The 14,685-nt window shown below is 42.6% G+C and overlaps 2 protein-coding genes across 2 annotated transcripts; both read right to left on the bottom strand.

Annotated features, from left to right (window-relative positions):
* Positions 1–1,823: 1,823 nt before the first annotated feature.
* On the bottom strand, positions 1,824–3,766 carry LOC133736462 (E3 ubiquitin-protein ligase RSL1-like). Its single transcript, XM_062163958.1, has 2 exons — positions 2,825–3,766; positions 1,824–2,250 (listed from the first exon to the last, which is right to left on the bottom strand). Exons 1-2 carry the CDS (start codon positions 3,739–3,741, stop codon positions 2,166–2,168), a joined length of 1,002 nt encoding a protein of 333 aa, XP_062019942.1. The 5' UTR covers positions 3,742–3,766; the 3' UTR covers positions 1,824–2,165.
* Positions 3,767–12,338: 8,572 nt separating this feature from the next.
* On the bottom strand, positions 12,339–14,272 carry LOC133714602 (E3 ubiquitin-protein ligase RSL1-like). Its single transcript, XM_062140756.1, has 2 exons — positions 13,261–14,272; positions 12,339–12,738 (listed from the first exon to the last, which is right to left on the bottom strand). Exons 1-2 carry the CDS (start codon positions 14,169–14,171, stop codon positions 12,666–12,668), a joined length of 984 nt encoding a protein of 327 aa, XP_061996740.1. The 5' UTR covers positions 14,172–14,272; the 3' UTR covers positions 12,339–12,665.
* Positions 14,273–14,685: the final 413 nt, after the last annotated feature.

Below are 14,685 nucleotides of genomic sequence, written 5' to 3'. Positions count from 1 at the left end.
AAACTTCACAAGGCCTTGTATGGTTTGAAACAATCCCCACGTGCTTGGTATTCCAAACTGAGTTCGGTTCTTTTTGCCTCAAGCTTCAAGCGAAGTCATGCAGACTCCTCCCTGTTTGTTCGAAATGGCAAGGCTGGGAAGTTGGTTGTTCTAGTGTATGTGGATGACTTAATCATCACTGGAGACAATATGGATGAGATTAAGTCTCTCAAGTCAGCCTTGCACAATGCCTTTGCCATCAAAGATCTTGGACCATTGAAGTACTTTCTTGGAATTGAAATGGATCACTCCTCAAATGGTATGTTCTTAAATCAACGCAAATATGTTGTTGATCTTCTTGATGAGGCAGGAATGAAGGATAGTAAGCCTGCTCGCACTCCTCTTAATAGTAGACTTAAAATAGATGTTGACGGAGAACCTCTCTCAAATATTTGTGTTTATCAACGCCTTGTGGGTAAGCTCATTTATCTCACCATTACAAGACCAGACCTCACTTATGCTGTGAGTTTGGTCAGTCAATTCATGCACTCTCCTACCACTCATCATCTACAGATTGTCAAGAGGATTCTTCGCTACTTAAAGGGCACAGTTGATCGAGGAATTGTTATGAAGAACAATGGCCACTTCAACCTTGTGGGCTACTCAGACTCTGACTGGGCAGGAAATGCCATTGATCGAAAGTCCACAACTGGGTATTGTACTTTCATTGGAGGCAACCTCGTTACTTGGAAAAGTAAGAAACAAACTGTGGTTGCTCGTTCTAGTGCCGAAGCTGAGTATCGTGCAATGGCATCCACAGCTTGTGAACTCATATGGTTAAAGACATTGTTGGGTGACTTGGGCATTGTGTGCACTGCGCCTATATCTCTACATTGTGACAACCAGGCTGCCATGCATATCGCAGCCAATCCAGTCTTCCATGAGCGCACCAAACATATTGAAGTTGATTGTCACTTTGTTCGAGATCAGGTTCAGTCTAAACTTATTGAAACAGTGTACACACGATCATGTGATCAACTAGCAGATATTTTTACCAAGATTCTTGCTTCCGCTCAGTTTGAACGTCTGCTTTCCAAGCTTGGCTCAAGGAACTCCCTTGATCCAGCTTGAGGGGGAGTATTAGAAGCTGCTGAATTATGGATTATGCCCATACTTTTCCCTAGTTTAGGGATTCCTTGTTTTAAGGAGTTGTTGTCTTTAGTTTGTGGTTTTCAGCCACTATATATAGTCGTGTACATGTTTGGTAAAAAAACATATATACAAAAAACACCAACATTCAAATTTCAACAGATTGATATAAGCTACGATTATGGCTGGGCAGCCTTGAATCTCAAACTCAATCTCCACAAAGAAAAGTGTGCTTAAGGTACACCTTTTGACCATCAATCTTCATTTTTTTTTTTCCTACAAACTAAGGCCACGTTTAGATTAGACTAGGATTAGAGATTGGAGTAGATTGGAAAGTTACACTAGATAATTTAATGACTCCCTGTGTCGGTTATGTTGATCCAGAATATAACCCAAAAATAACCATAAATTAAACCAGGCCAGTGTTCATGTTCCAGTAGTATTATTTCCAACCTCCAGAAAGAATGTGCGCTTATATTGTAAAATCAGATATGCATTTAAGTAGGTACATCTATCGACTATGCCTATTCATATCACACCCATCAATCCTTTGCCAATTGGCAGCAAACTAATTAAAATCAAGTACATAGTTCTACAATTAGCAGCTAGGACTTTAGCAAATAGTATTCTACAAATCATAATCAATTGATTCAAATTAAGCTCTTAACTGAATAACTGATAATCTGCCAAAAAGGTCGATCACGATGCCTGCAATACGTGGTAGAAGATGAAGCAGATTTTGGCAGACAAGCCCTGATCGAATATAGCAGGTCTCTTTCCTCATCAGTGAGATCGCATTGTGACTTTTGTAGCCGATTAAACTATGAGGAACATTCTAGTACTTTTGTTTTGGACAGAAACCATTCTAATATGAAGAAAAGGAAAGTTAACCCGTCAAGTTTACCACTATATGTAATTACATTCATCAGCAAATGCCTGCTATTAATTGAGATGTGTTGAACTCAAAATTATTTTTTCACTGTAATTCCTCATGCATCACAACTTCTAAGTGTTTCCAACCAGCATTGCAGAAAATGTCAGCGCCCTTTACAATTGGGACAATAGTGGTTATGGTTTCTCTTTAAAACGTGTTCGCATCTGTAGCAGAAAGTAGTTTGGCACCTGCAAACCGACATTCAGAAGGCATTCAAGGATTCATTGATCAATACAAGTTGAAACAGTGTTGAATAATTGAAAAATATACTTTGTGTGCCTATCTAAAGTTCTAAACTGAGTACACGCTTGTCCAGTAGGCAGTAAACTTTATGTCTATTCTACCAAAGTTTGGGGCAAAAGGTATATATGCTTTATATGGCTCGACAAGTTTTACAGTGCTACGCATTAGTGATCTCTAACCAGTTCACTCCTTATCTCTGGGCCAATGCATTTAACTTAAAATTATAGCCGGCAGAACACTGAATTTTTATTTTGTATTATCATCCTCCTAAGTACGTAAAGGGATTTTATGAGGCAAACACTGCCTGCAATTAATCGTCCCATTCACCAAGGTTTTCTAACAGTTATATATACAGTACAAATAGGCCGGGGCAAACACTTCCAAGTTCCAACTGATTGGTAGAAGCTAAACCAAACATGAATAGAGTGGATGACTTAGCAGAAAACAAGTAAAGAACACCATAAGAGCATAAATCAAATGAGAAGACTATAATGAAATTAAAACAGCAGATAAACTGACCTACACTTCATGAACATGCAGCCTTCTGATTTTTCCACATAGAACCTACACTTGGGACATCTCTTCCACTCTTTGTTCTGTGCAAGTTTTCTCAACATAATATCTTCTTTTTCCCTCTCATCCTTATTCAACTTCTGAAACTCTGCGCAGTCAATCCCAGCATGCCAAGGAACCTTACATTGCGCACAGAACATTCTCCAACAATTAGGGCACTCCGATTCCCGTACAACCTCTTTTCCATCATCAATCAACATTCCGGAGCAATCCTTAAAGGGGCAGTAAAACTTCTCAGACCCGAGAATCACCGCCTCACACAATGCACTTCCCCACCTCTCAAACACCTCAGGGGGCAGAATCTGACGGCAATACTCCGGCTCCAGTAACCCTTTGCAATCAGGAACAGGGCACTTAATGAATGTAACATTTTCTTGAAGCTTGGATGCCACGTATTTGATCATGCACTCAGTACAATATGAATGACTACAGTCTTTTATGCCAAATGACTCACTCCTAGACTTGGGCTCGGCGCAAATTTCACATAAAAATGATGGGTCTTTTTTGGAATTGGAATTAGAAGATTCCCCAACTTCGGTTACAGAAGGACTACTAAAGGGTTCCTTTCGCTTTCCGAATGTAGTGTTTGGGGGTTGAAACCTACGAACTCTAAGCTCTTCGTCATCTTCCGAATGAGTTTCATCAGAAAGGTCGATGAAATTACCTGTGGACTTAAGAAGAGAGGCCTTAATAGATTCCTTGATTGATTGAAGGTTTCTGTTCTCATCGACTGAGATAGAATTGAACTTGCTAGAGCGTTTTGGTGTGAAGCAAAGCTCATCGTCTTCAATGTTCACAATCTCAATGTGCGATTGAGACACTTTCTCCTCCAGTTTGGGTTTCTTCGCTTTCTTGCTTCTCATCGTCACTCTCAACTCCAATGACAGTTTCAAGCTCTCGCCTATCTTTCAGAAACCCTATTCTATCTTAATGTCCACGCTACCCCCACTACTGCTAAACAAAAAAACTTAGCATATCTAGGTTTTTGAAATTCTCGACCCTGTTTTGGGGCTTTAGGCACAAACAAAAAAACCTATTAATATTTATATTTTTTTGGGAAATTATTAATATTATTTTTAGAATTTACGCTTCAAAACCCTGAAAATGAGTAACCCTTATTGAAAAAGGACACAAATTCCTAAATTTATGAAAATTCCCTTTTAATATACCATACAAAGTGGGACTTTCACATGTGCACAAAATTTCCATCCAAACTGAATTATTTGATTATCAAAAATTGCTGATATAGAATGTAAATGCAATAATATTATAACATATGATAGTAATCAATTGGACAAAACCCAAAACCGTGAACTATAGCAGTATAGCACACAACTGTTTGGCCAAATTTCATGTTTTTATTTTGACATTTGGTAGATTTTGATTTTTAAGTATTTTTAAAACTAACGGATTTCAAAAATCTCGATTTGTTTAAGTAAATATCTATTTGTGTGTATGGCCCAAACTCTAGGTTACTTTTTTTTTTTTTTTTTTTTGAACAAACCCAAATAGGGCGACTATCATTCATCGAAAGCCAGAAAGGGCCATTACATATCCTCCCTCTACCATCAAGGGGTAGATAAAGAGTTTGTGGTAGTAGCACAGTGATACATGGATTAGGTCCAATCATTTGACGGTTCCATACTCCGAAAGGAAACCTATAGACTATTAACTACTACATAGTAAATAGGCCGAGTAAACTAGACTCGATGACGCTCACGAAAAAAAACTAGAAGCATAGCTCCCTAACAAAGAATAGAATTATTTTAATCAAAATGACTAAACTAAATAAGAGGGCCTAAATCAAAAACCCAGCCCAAAAAACTAGCAACCAAACAGCCTAAGAGAAGACCCGACTTCGGCCCAACAAGAGTGGCCTGACCCGAGCCCCGAATCAATCTCCAGCCACACTGGTCGCCGACCGCTGCTACCCAGCGCCAGACTTCGTCGCTACAAACCACCGCCGAACGTCGCCGCCTCAATCCAATGCCAGACCTCGCCACCGATCCAGAGTCAGACCTTGCCGCCTTAATTCCATGCCGGACGCACCACCGAAGCCCGACTGAGCCACGCCGCTTCGAACCACAGCCTTCCAAGATGCCGATCCAACACCCCGCCATCATGTCGCCGATCCAACACCCCGCCATCATGTCGCCGATCCTGGAGGTGCTCCGACGAAGCCAACCCGCGCCGCACCGCCACCCACAACGCTCTAGATTTCGTCTGGTGCTTATCGTCAGACTACCGAGCCAGACCGCAAGCCAAAAGCACATCCCACAAGACTTTCAGGCAACTAGTGATCGAACACCCGTCCGGCAGCAACCCATTAATGACGAGGCGGACCGACGCCGACCATGAGCGCCGCCAGACGAGGAGGAAGTCGCAAACCCTAGACCCAAGCCGGCCGAGTTTTTTGGAGCATGTTTGGTGGCTAAACTCTAGGTTACTTGACCTAGTAGTAATAGGATTTTAATTAGAAAGAATCTCGGAGAATATCTTAGAGATATCCATTCATTGTATGATTACCTTTCCTTGTACAATTCAGATTCTATGCATTGTAATCCTCTATATAAAGAGGCCCCTATTATCAATGAAAAGATACAACAATTCTCTCTCAAATATCGTTTCCCTAAAACACGTTATCAGCACGAAACCCTAACACTGAAACCCAAAAATCGTAGTCTTCAAAACCCTAGCAACTACCATCCCCGCAACGACCCCACAACAACCCCCGGGTCACAACTCAACGCTAACCCTACCAGGTTAGCCTAGCTGCCCCTACAGCGCCCGCGAACGCTCGCCTGCTCTCACGCTCGCACACCTGCACCCCAAAACCTCGCGACCTCCCGACCCCGCGACACCGCGACACTTAGATACAGCGGCACTTAGACGCCTCGAGCGCGCCCTGCATTTGCTACCCCCGCAGCCCTACGTTCGCTCGCTGCCCCCGCAGCTCCTACGCGTCCCTGCGCTCGCTGCTCCCCGCGAGCGCGCCTTGCATCTGTTGCCCCCGCAGCCCTGTAGCACTCGCAGCCTACCCCCGCAGCTCCCGCATTCAGCTAGCCTCGCCCAAAGCTTGCCTACCTCGCACATCCCGCAACCTGTTTTTCAACAAGCGCGTGTTCTCAAGCCCTGAATCAACAAGGACTTGCAACCTCCCTTCTTCTACCCCCCTTTCTTCTTCATAGGGGAGACCAAAAGCCGAACTGTGGGGGTTCGTGCTCACTCCAAGCTTGGATCTTGTAGAGTACTCCAAACTTAGAGTTTGTTGAGATAAAACGATCGACCACAAACATCATTGTTTCGATCTAATCCAATACCTCTTGGAATCGAATTTCTTAGAAGCGACTACGCTCGGAAATTCCTAATTTCTTGGAAGCGACTACGCTAAGAAATTTTATATGTTTTCGTGGTAGCCTTTTACGCTCCGAAACTAACCCTAATTTCTTGTTCTCTTTCAGTATGAGTAACCTGAACAGACTGGACTTCGCTCCATTGGAAACAACTGGCTCTGGATATCACAAGTGGGTTCGTGATGTCCACCAACATCTCAAGGCCAATGGAATCCTGGATACGATTCTCGAGCCTAGCCAGGACGTGCTAACTGTTGAGCAAGCTCAAGCTTTGGAAGCAAATAGAGCAGTCTTAGAGGCAAATAAGGCGAAAGCCATCATCCTAATGACTCGTCATATGGATGATTCGCTCAAGTACGAGTATATGAATGAAGAAGACCCTAGAAGGCTGTGGGTCTCACTCGAAGAAAGATTTGGCAACGTCCGTGACTCCCTGCTTCCTGACCTAGAAGTGAGATGGCATAGCCTCCGCTTCTGTGATTTCAAGTCAGTTCTTGACTACAACTCAGAAGCACTTCGCATTAAATCCTTAATGGAATTCTGTGGTAAAGAGATCACAGATGCGATGTTGATTGAGAAGACTCTCTCTACCTTCCCCGTCTCTGCATTGATGGTTGCTAAGAACTATCAAATCGATGTTACTGCAGGACGGATCACAAGGTTTCATGAGCTTATTGGAGCTATGAATGTCGCTGAAAAGCATGACAACATCCTTGTTGTGAAGAACTATAATTTGAGATCCATGGAAACAGAGCATATTCCGGAATCCAATTATAGTCGCGCCTCTAAGAGAGGGTGCCAAGAGCGAAACCCTAATCTTAGGGATACTTCTGGACGTTCTGGTCTATATAATCGCTCTACTTGGGAAGGTAACCGCCAAAATAAGCGAACACGGAACCGAAGAGGTAAACGTGGAAAGAGAGAGGGAGTCAATGCCTCTAGCCATGTTGGTGGCGCCACCAACACTAAGAGCCATCTAAATGACGCTTTCAAAGCGCCTAAATCAATGGAGTCTGAGCAAAGAGATGTATGTTCTCGATGTGGAGTATCTGGTCATTGGGCACACATTTGTAGAGCTCGTGAAGAAATTGTCACGGCCTACAAAGCATATTGTGAAGCAAGAGAAGCTCACGATGTGGAACAAGAAGATCAAGAAGATGATCTAGAGTGAAGGGTTGAAGACTACAAATCTGGCTGGGATTAATAGATCGTCAATTCTGTTTAAGTCTTTATTTTTCCAAGAGATGTAATAGGCAATTTCCATATATTTTTATACCAATGGTTTAGTCATTCTTGAAAGTAGGCTCACCCAAAGTAAGTGTGATGTTTAGGAAGGTTATGAGATTAGTGGTACTTAAGCGAGCCTTGCTCCACCGACATCTTTCTACTCACATGGTCACATTTATTTTCGAATTACAGAAAGAAGTTAGACAACTACCATTGTTTTGCATTAGCTAGCATTTTGGATTAGATTTTCTTTGGTCAAAGAGACAATGATGTAACTCCGTTGGCTTATAAATAAAATTTCGAGTTCTTTTCATTATGACTCCATTTTTTATTCTGAGCATATGACTTTGTGACTACGATGGCTGGGCCATCGGTATTAATTCAAGGACATGGAATAGCCCAAGTTCCACTTGCTAAATTGCACCTTGATTACTGTCACAGAAACTCTCTACGCTCTTAGGGCAAATCGTACCCTATGAATAGCCAACGGATTCCATGCGAAAACGCATGTAGAGAACAGAAATGAGTTCCTTTGCAATACCTCTAATGATTGCGAACAAAGGCGCATCTTAGAGAAGTTTATGTGTCTCTCTAGTGGACTCTATGTCACTATTCGAGCTATTAATCCAATAAAAGTTATGAGAGAATATCTCTTGAATTTAGACACATATTGGCTTTATCACGACAGGATAGATCATCCTAGTCATGATATGATGATCCTTCTACAAAAGACTTCACACGGACATCCATTCTCTCAAGCGAAATGAAGCATGAATCAAAGGTTGATTCTTGAACTAAGTGTGACCGCCGCCGTTGCCTCTGGCACTGCCGCCGTCCACCACCAGCCTAGGGCTGGCACAGTCCATATCCATGACACCATGGATGGCGTCCATCATGGTGATGGCACCCCAGGTGATGCTGCAATCAGCAACTTGCTTCAAATAGCGTTTCAGACGCTCAGGCCCAACCAAAATCCTCATTGGTTGCTTCTAAAGCCTCTCGCTCGTTTTACAAAGCTCGTTCCTTAGAGAAATTAGGACTGAGACAGTCCTAGGCAAAGGATATGAAAATACTCATTTTGTTCTTACATAGAACCCATGGGGATTCTATGGACTGATTCAACCAACTTGCGGACGTTTAAATATCTCATGATGATTAACACGCAAACACACTGGTCACGTGTTGTGCCATTGTCCACTTGTAATGCTGCTTATGCTACACTCCTAGCACATATCATATGACAACGGGCTCACTCCCCGAATCATCCTATTCAGTCAATTGGATTTGACTATGCTAGAAAGTTTACATCGAAGACTTTCGATGGTTATTGCAATGAGACTGATATTGGATATCATATTCCCATATACACACCCAAATGGTCTCGCAGAAACGACTACGATAGTCGTCATGATTTGGTAATGTGCACCAACCTCCTTATATCCGCTTGGGGTGATGCAATATCACATGCAGCTATGCCAATTCCTCTACGACCCACTGCCACTCAATCTACCTCTGCGTTACAGCTAGTGACTGGGTACAAGTATTGTACTTACGCATATTTGAGTGTGCCATTTATGTGCCAATTGCGCCGCCACAGCGCACTATGACAGGTCTTTACAGACGAATGGGCAACTACGTTGGATTTGAGACTCCAACAATCGTCCGCCACTTAATACCCTTGCAAGGCGATCTCCTAACCGCTAGATTTGCGGGTTGTCACTTTGATGAGACAGTCTTCCAGTCGTTAAGGGGAGATAAGAACACGGATGTTCAGCAGGAACGACAGGAATTGTCGTGGCCTGTCCCCACTATGTCTCATCCCGATCCCCGTTAAAGTGATGAGATCACACAAATATGCTGCAAACATGCCTGCAAGGATGGACGTCCCTACGAGAGGATGTAGCGCCACCCTACACGGAGGTAGGCATGGCGCCAATGCCAAATAGAGTGGCACTCTGGCGTTATAGGCCATGGCCCTAGCTAGGATGCGTGGGAGGCCCGTGGGTTTGAAAGATTCTTTGGCACATTCCAATCCTTTGATCATCAAAACTCAAAATCCATCTCATGAGAATCTTCCGGATTATGGTTATCGTTGGGGGACGCCTCAACGTCAGAACCTATTCCTGAGAATATAGAGCTCTATGAAAATTACACTAATGTACATGAGACGTGGGATAGAAACTCCATCATAATTGATGATGTAGTTGCGCATTTCGTTGCGCATGAGTTTGTTGAGTCCGATGATACCGAACCACGCTCCGTTGATGAATGAATACCAATGTAGAAAGATTTGGCCTAAATGGAAAGATGCGATCCAGGTTAAGTTGGATTCTCTAACGAAGAGGAAGGTTTTTGAGCAAATGATGTCAACACCTCCTAACATAAAACATGTTGACTAATGGGTCTTCGTTAGAAAGCGTAGTGAGAAAAAGATATGGTGATCTCGCCTTATGGCGCAAGGCTTCTCATAAAACGCCCTGGAATCGACTACGATGAGACATATTCTCTCGTAATGGATGTCATTGCACTCCACTACCCTGTCAGTTTGGTAGTTTCCGAATAACTGATCATGCAGCTTACAAATGTGGTCACTACGTATCTCTATGGGGATCTAGATACGGAATGTACATGAAGGTTCATGGTAAACTTCATTTACCCAAGTCAAGTGGCTCTAGACCACGGAGCGCGTTTACAATAAGGTTGAAATGCTCACTAAGATGATTAATTGATTGGGAAGGGATATGCCCGCGCGTTTCTATAACAAGTTTCGGATTCTATTGCGGTTCATGTTGGACATGATATTCATTAGAAGCCCTTCAAGAGTTAAGGGAAACCACTGAAAACTTGAAATTTGAGTTTGAGATGAAGGATTTTGGGAGAACACGATTATGTCTCGATTTGGAACTTGAGCATCGTGTTGATAGATGCTTAGACATTTTGACAATGTCAAACCTTCAAGCACCCCCATGATCGTCCCTAGTCTTGATCCTGAAAATGATCCTCTTCGTCCGAAGGATGATGGCGAAGATGTGCTAGAGGCAGAAGTGCCCTACATAAGTACAATAGGCGCATTATTGTACTTAGCTCAATGCACAAGACCGGACATCTCATTTGCCATGAACTTGTTAGCTAAGGCATAGCTCTGCGCCAACGCGACGCCATTGGATTGGTGTAAAGGATATCTTTCGATACTTGAGATGTATGATTGATATGGGCTTGTTCTATCCCTACAGAGAGACGATGGATTCGAACCCATCACACACTAGGAACGCCGCCAACACTAGCCTGCGTCCACTATCCCCACCCCAAACGATAAGAGTTTTGGAAGGTTTTGCTGATATTGGGTATCTCTCTGACCCACACAAAGGTCATTCCCAAATTGGTTAAGTGTTCACCATGGGTAAAGACCATGATATCTTGGAGGTCTACAGAACAGACCCTAGTTGCTATACCTTCGAACAATGCAGAGATCATTGCTCTTCACGAAGTGGTTCGTGAATGTATATGGATTGGATCCATAATTACGCATGTTCGAAAAATTGTGGTTTGAAGTCTACCACAGATAAGCCTACGAGCATTTAGGATAATGCTGCTTATTTTGAACAAATGAAGCAAGGCTACATCAAAAGCGACAACACCAAAGATAATCAGCAACAACAGACTCTCCTTAAGATCAAAGTGAACTAGGTTCAATCTGAGGACAGTATGGCAGGCTTGCTCACTAAGTCATTGCCTAAATTCCACTTTCGAGAAACATGTTGGTAGCATCATTTACGGAAGTTATCCGAACTCCCATGACCGTAGTCATCAGGGGGGATGCAAACATCAGGGGGAGATGTCTATGCGTATGGTCTCGAAACGTGAAGGGTGTGTTGTGCTCTTTTTCCTTTTCGACCGAGGTTATTTTTGTCCCACTGGGTTTTTGTTACTCGGCAAGGTTTTTAGCGAGGCAATGAGAGAAGCACCGCGTTTGAGCGATACAAGGAGGAGTGTTCAAGTAAATCTCTATTTGTGTGTCTGGCCCAAACTCTAGGTTACTTGACTTAGTAGTAATAGAATTTTAATTAGAGAGAATCTCGGAGAATATCTTAGATATATCCATTCATTGTATGATTACATTTCCTTGTACAATTCAGATTCTATGCATTGTAATCCTCTATATAAAAAGACCCCTATTATCAATGAGAAGATACAACAATTTTCTCTCAAATATCGTTTCCCTAAAACACGATTCAGTTTACTTTTAGTCTTTTACAATTTTTCAAAATGAAAAAAGTCAAAAACCGAGAAAAAAAAAATCAAGTCTAAATTTTTACGGTCTATCACTTGAAGCAACTCCTAAAATCTATTTTCCCAATAGTCGATGGATTGACCTGCATTATTTGAGCGTCCACAATTTTCAAATCTGCAGAAGTCTAAGAGAATAGACATTCATGACCGGCCTTTATTTTGCCTCCATAATATTACTCCCACTGGAAAACACATAATAGACATCAACAAAAAAATTCGTAAAGCCGGAAACACAACAGCTGCAACGCTGCTATCAACAAGACGATGCTGGGCAATGGACCTCGTTGCCGCAATTTTGATCTTGTTTCCAAGACATCTCCCACAAAATGGAGGACATGTTCGACTTCCACTCAATGACCAGCAGCCATTGTTACGACAATGCCTCAAATCCTCCACAAAGAATGTGACAAGAGTCTGCTGACTAAGGTCTCAGAGACCTCAAAGGTATAAAGACACATGTCTACTTGCCTGCAAGTTCAACTATAATGCATGCATGATAATTTCTTTGATATTAAGGTCAATATTTTGGTAAACATAGTCGTATTGACATAAAAGGTGGTCAATTTTGGATAGTTTACTCGAAACTCAACCAAAATTATACAGAACATGATCATCTTTATGAAAAATAAACTTGAACTCAGTTACCAGAAAAAGTGATGTATATACAATATTCTCTCAAAGCATTCATTTTCATTCAATAAGTCTTCTAAAACTTCCCTAATGTAAACCCCCTTTACACAGCTAAGATAATGTCATATCACCTATGACACAACATGTCCTCTGGTTCTCTAGTATCATATTGCATTAAAAAGGAAGCAGAGCGGTTGCTAAATCCAACTACATAGAGCAACCTGTGCTATTGCAATCAACCTGAGATAGAAAAACCTGTAGTTTTGCAACAAGATTGTCTTATAGCATTACTTATGACAGCTTCGACAGGTATGACTGACAGCTTGTACTCCACAATTGTAACAGAATGCATATCCACACCTGCAGCAATTTACATTGGCAATCCATCAGTAAAACAAAGAGACAATCTGGAGATCCACACCTGCAGCAAAACAACTTTGATGATGAAGAATATTAAAACAAAAACATTATATATACACCCAAAAGAGAATGTCTATCCAAGTTGAAGGAGTCATATCTAGTCTAAGAGGTTTTGATAGGATACGAATAAGACACATTAAAATAGTCACTCCACATTTTGATACTTGTACTCCATATTTAAGTAGTTCCAAGTGGAGCATGAAAATCACACCCTTTAAATATAGAAACTAACATGTTTCACTTATATAACAAAGAGACACTCTTCCCAATTAGAACAATACTATCTTTCACAACTACCTAAACAAAATCACATCTCTATATGAGGCATCTAGTAGCTGAAACAATGAAAGCAATATCAAAACTAAGCACTAATATGAGTAGTATCAATCAAGTTATGCATTTCAATTTCCAAAACCCAAACTAACACAATCAGCTAGCAGAGCATCAAGTTCATCCAATCACCTGCATTTCATGTAGGAGCAACCAACAGACTTTTCGACATAGAACATGCAGCTGGGACACCTCCTCCAGTTCTGGCTCTGCGCCAGGTTCCTCAACATAACATCTTCATTCCCTCTCTCATCCACACTCAGCCTCTGAAACTCGCTGCAATCCATCCCGACATGCCAAGCAACCTTGCACTGAGCACAGAACATTCTCCCACAATGCGGGCACTGCGACTCCCTCACCACCTCCTCCCCGTCATCGATCAGCAGAGCAGAGCAGTCCTGATATGGGCAGTAGAATTTCTCCGACCCGAGTATCACAGCATCACACATTGCCTTTCCCCACCTCGCAAACACCTGAGCCGGCAGAACCGAGCGGCAGTACTCGGGCTCCAGCAGACCCTTGCACCCTGGAACAGGGCACCGAATTGTGGGTTCGTTTTCTTGGAGCTTGGAATCGATGTAGTTGATCACACAATCGGAGCAATACACATGGTTGCAATTCTCGATCGGAAAAGATTGGTACCCGAGCTTGTCGTCGGCGCAAATATCACAGACGAACGGTGGGTAGTCGGTGAGAGAATCGGAGGAGGACTGGCCGGGTTCGGATACGGACCCGGATGTAAACGGGTTTGTTCTTCGCTTTTTGAAGTGGGTTTTGGTGGGTTTGAATCGGAGAATCCGAATCTCGTCGTCGTCTCCGTCGTCGGGTTCGTCGGAGAGGTCGATAAAGGTGGGTACTTTGGTCGGGGAGGGAGATGATCTGGGGGCAGATGGGTCTTTGCGATCGTCGTGGAGGGCGATCGCGGGGGAGGAGGAGCTGTGGGGAATCGGAGGGAAGATGACGTCAGCGTCGGCATCGTCGTCGACGGTGAGAATTCGAATTGGAGAGTGAGAGTGAGAGTGAGAGGGTTTGGAGGTGAGCATTTTTGGGGAGTCGTCGCAGAAATTGAGGCGTGTGATTTGGGAACCTTCAACTTCCAGTCTTCTACTACTTCTACTGCAGTTTTCAATCACTCCCGCTTTAAAGGACCACCTCTGACAAGATAGTCTATTTATGTACAAGTCAATTTACCTTTGTATCAAATCTAGTTTACTTGATGTACCGGCACATTTCAGTTACTTCATTCGATCTGTCTTCATCACGATGCTGGCGCTGTTTGTGGCTAGTCATTACCAAGCGAGAGATGTTTCAATCCGAGATGACAACGGTCAACTACAAACTTGGCTCTTTTTATGTGGTGGTACTCTTTCCTCGATTCAGAGCTTTGTCCTAATGAATTTTTTTTTATCTGAACAAGGTTTTAATGGGGCCACCTTTAGCCGTTGTTTGGTTCGCAGAAATGAAAATAATTTTTTTGTCTTTCCCAAGGAAAGAGAAATGAAATTTCCGAATAACTTATCATTTCAATGTTTACATAGGGCAAACGTACCAAGTGGC

Source organism: Rosa rugosa, chromosome 1 (assembly GCF_958449725.1).
Source record: "Rosa rugosa chromosome 1, drRosRugo1.1, whole genome shotgun sequence".
Taxonomy (NCBI): domain Eukaryota; kingdom Viridiplantae; phylum Streptophyta; class Magnoliopsida; order Rosales; family Rosaceae; genus Rosa; species Rosa rugosa.
The sequence above is the reverse complement of the archived record's forward strand: the minus strand, read 5'-3'. Positions and strand labels throughout refer to the sequence as shown.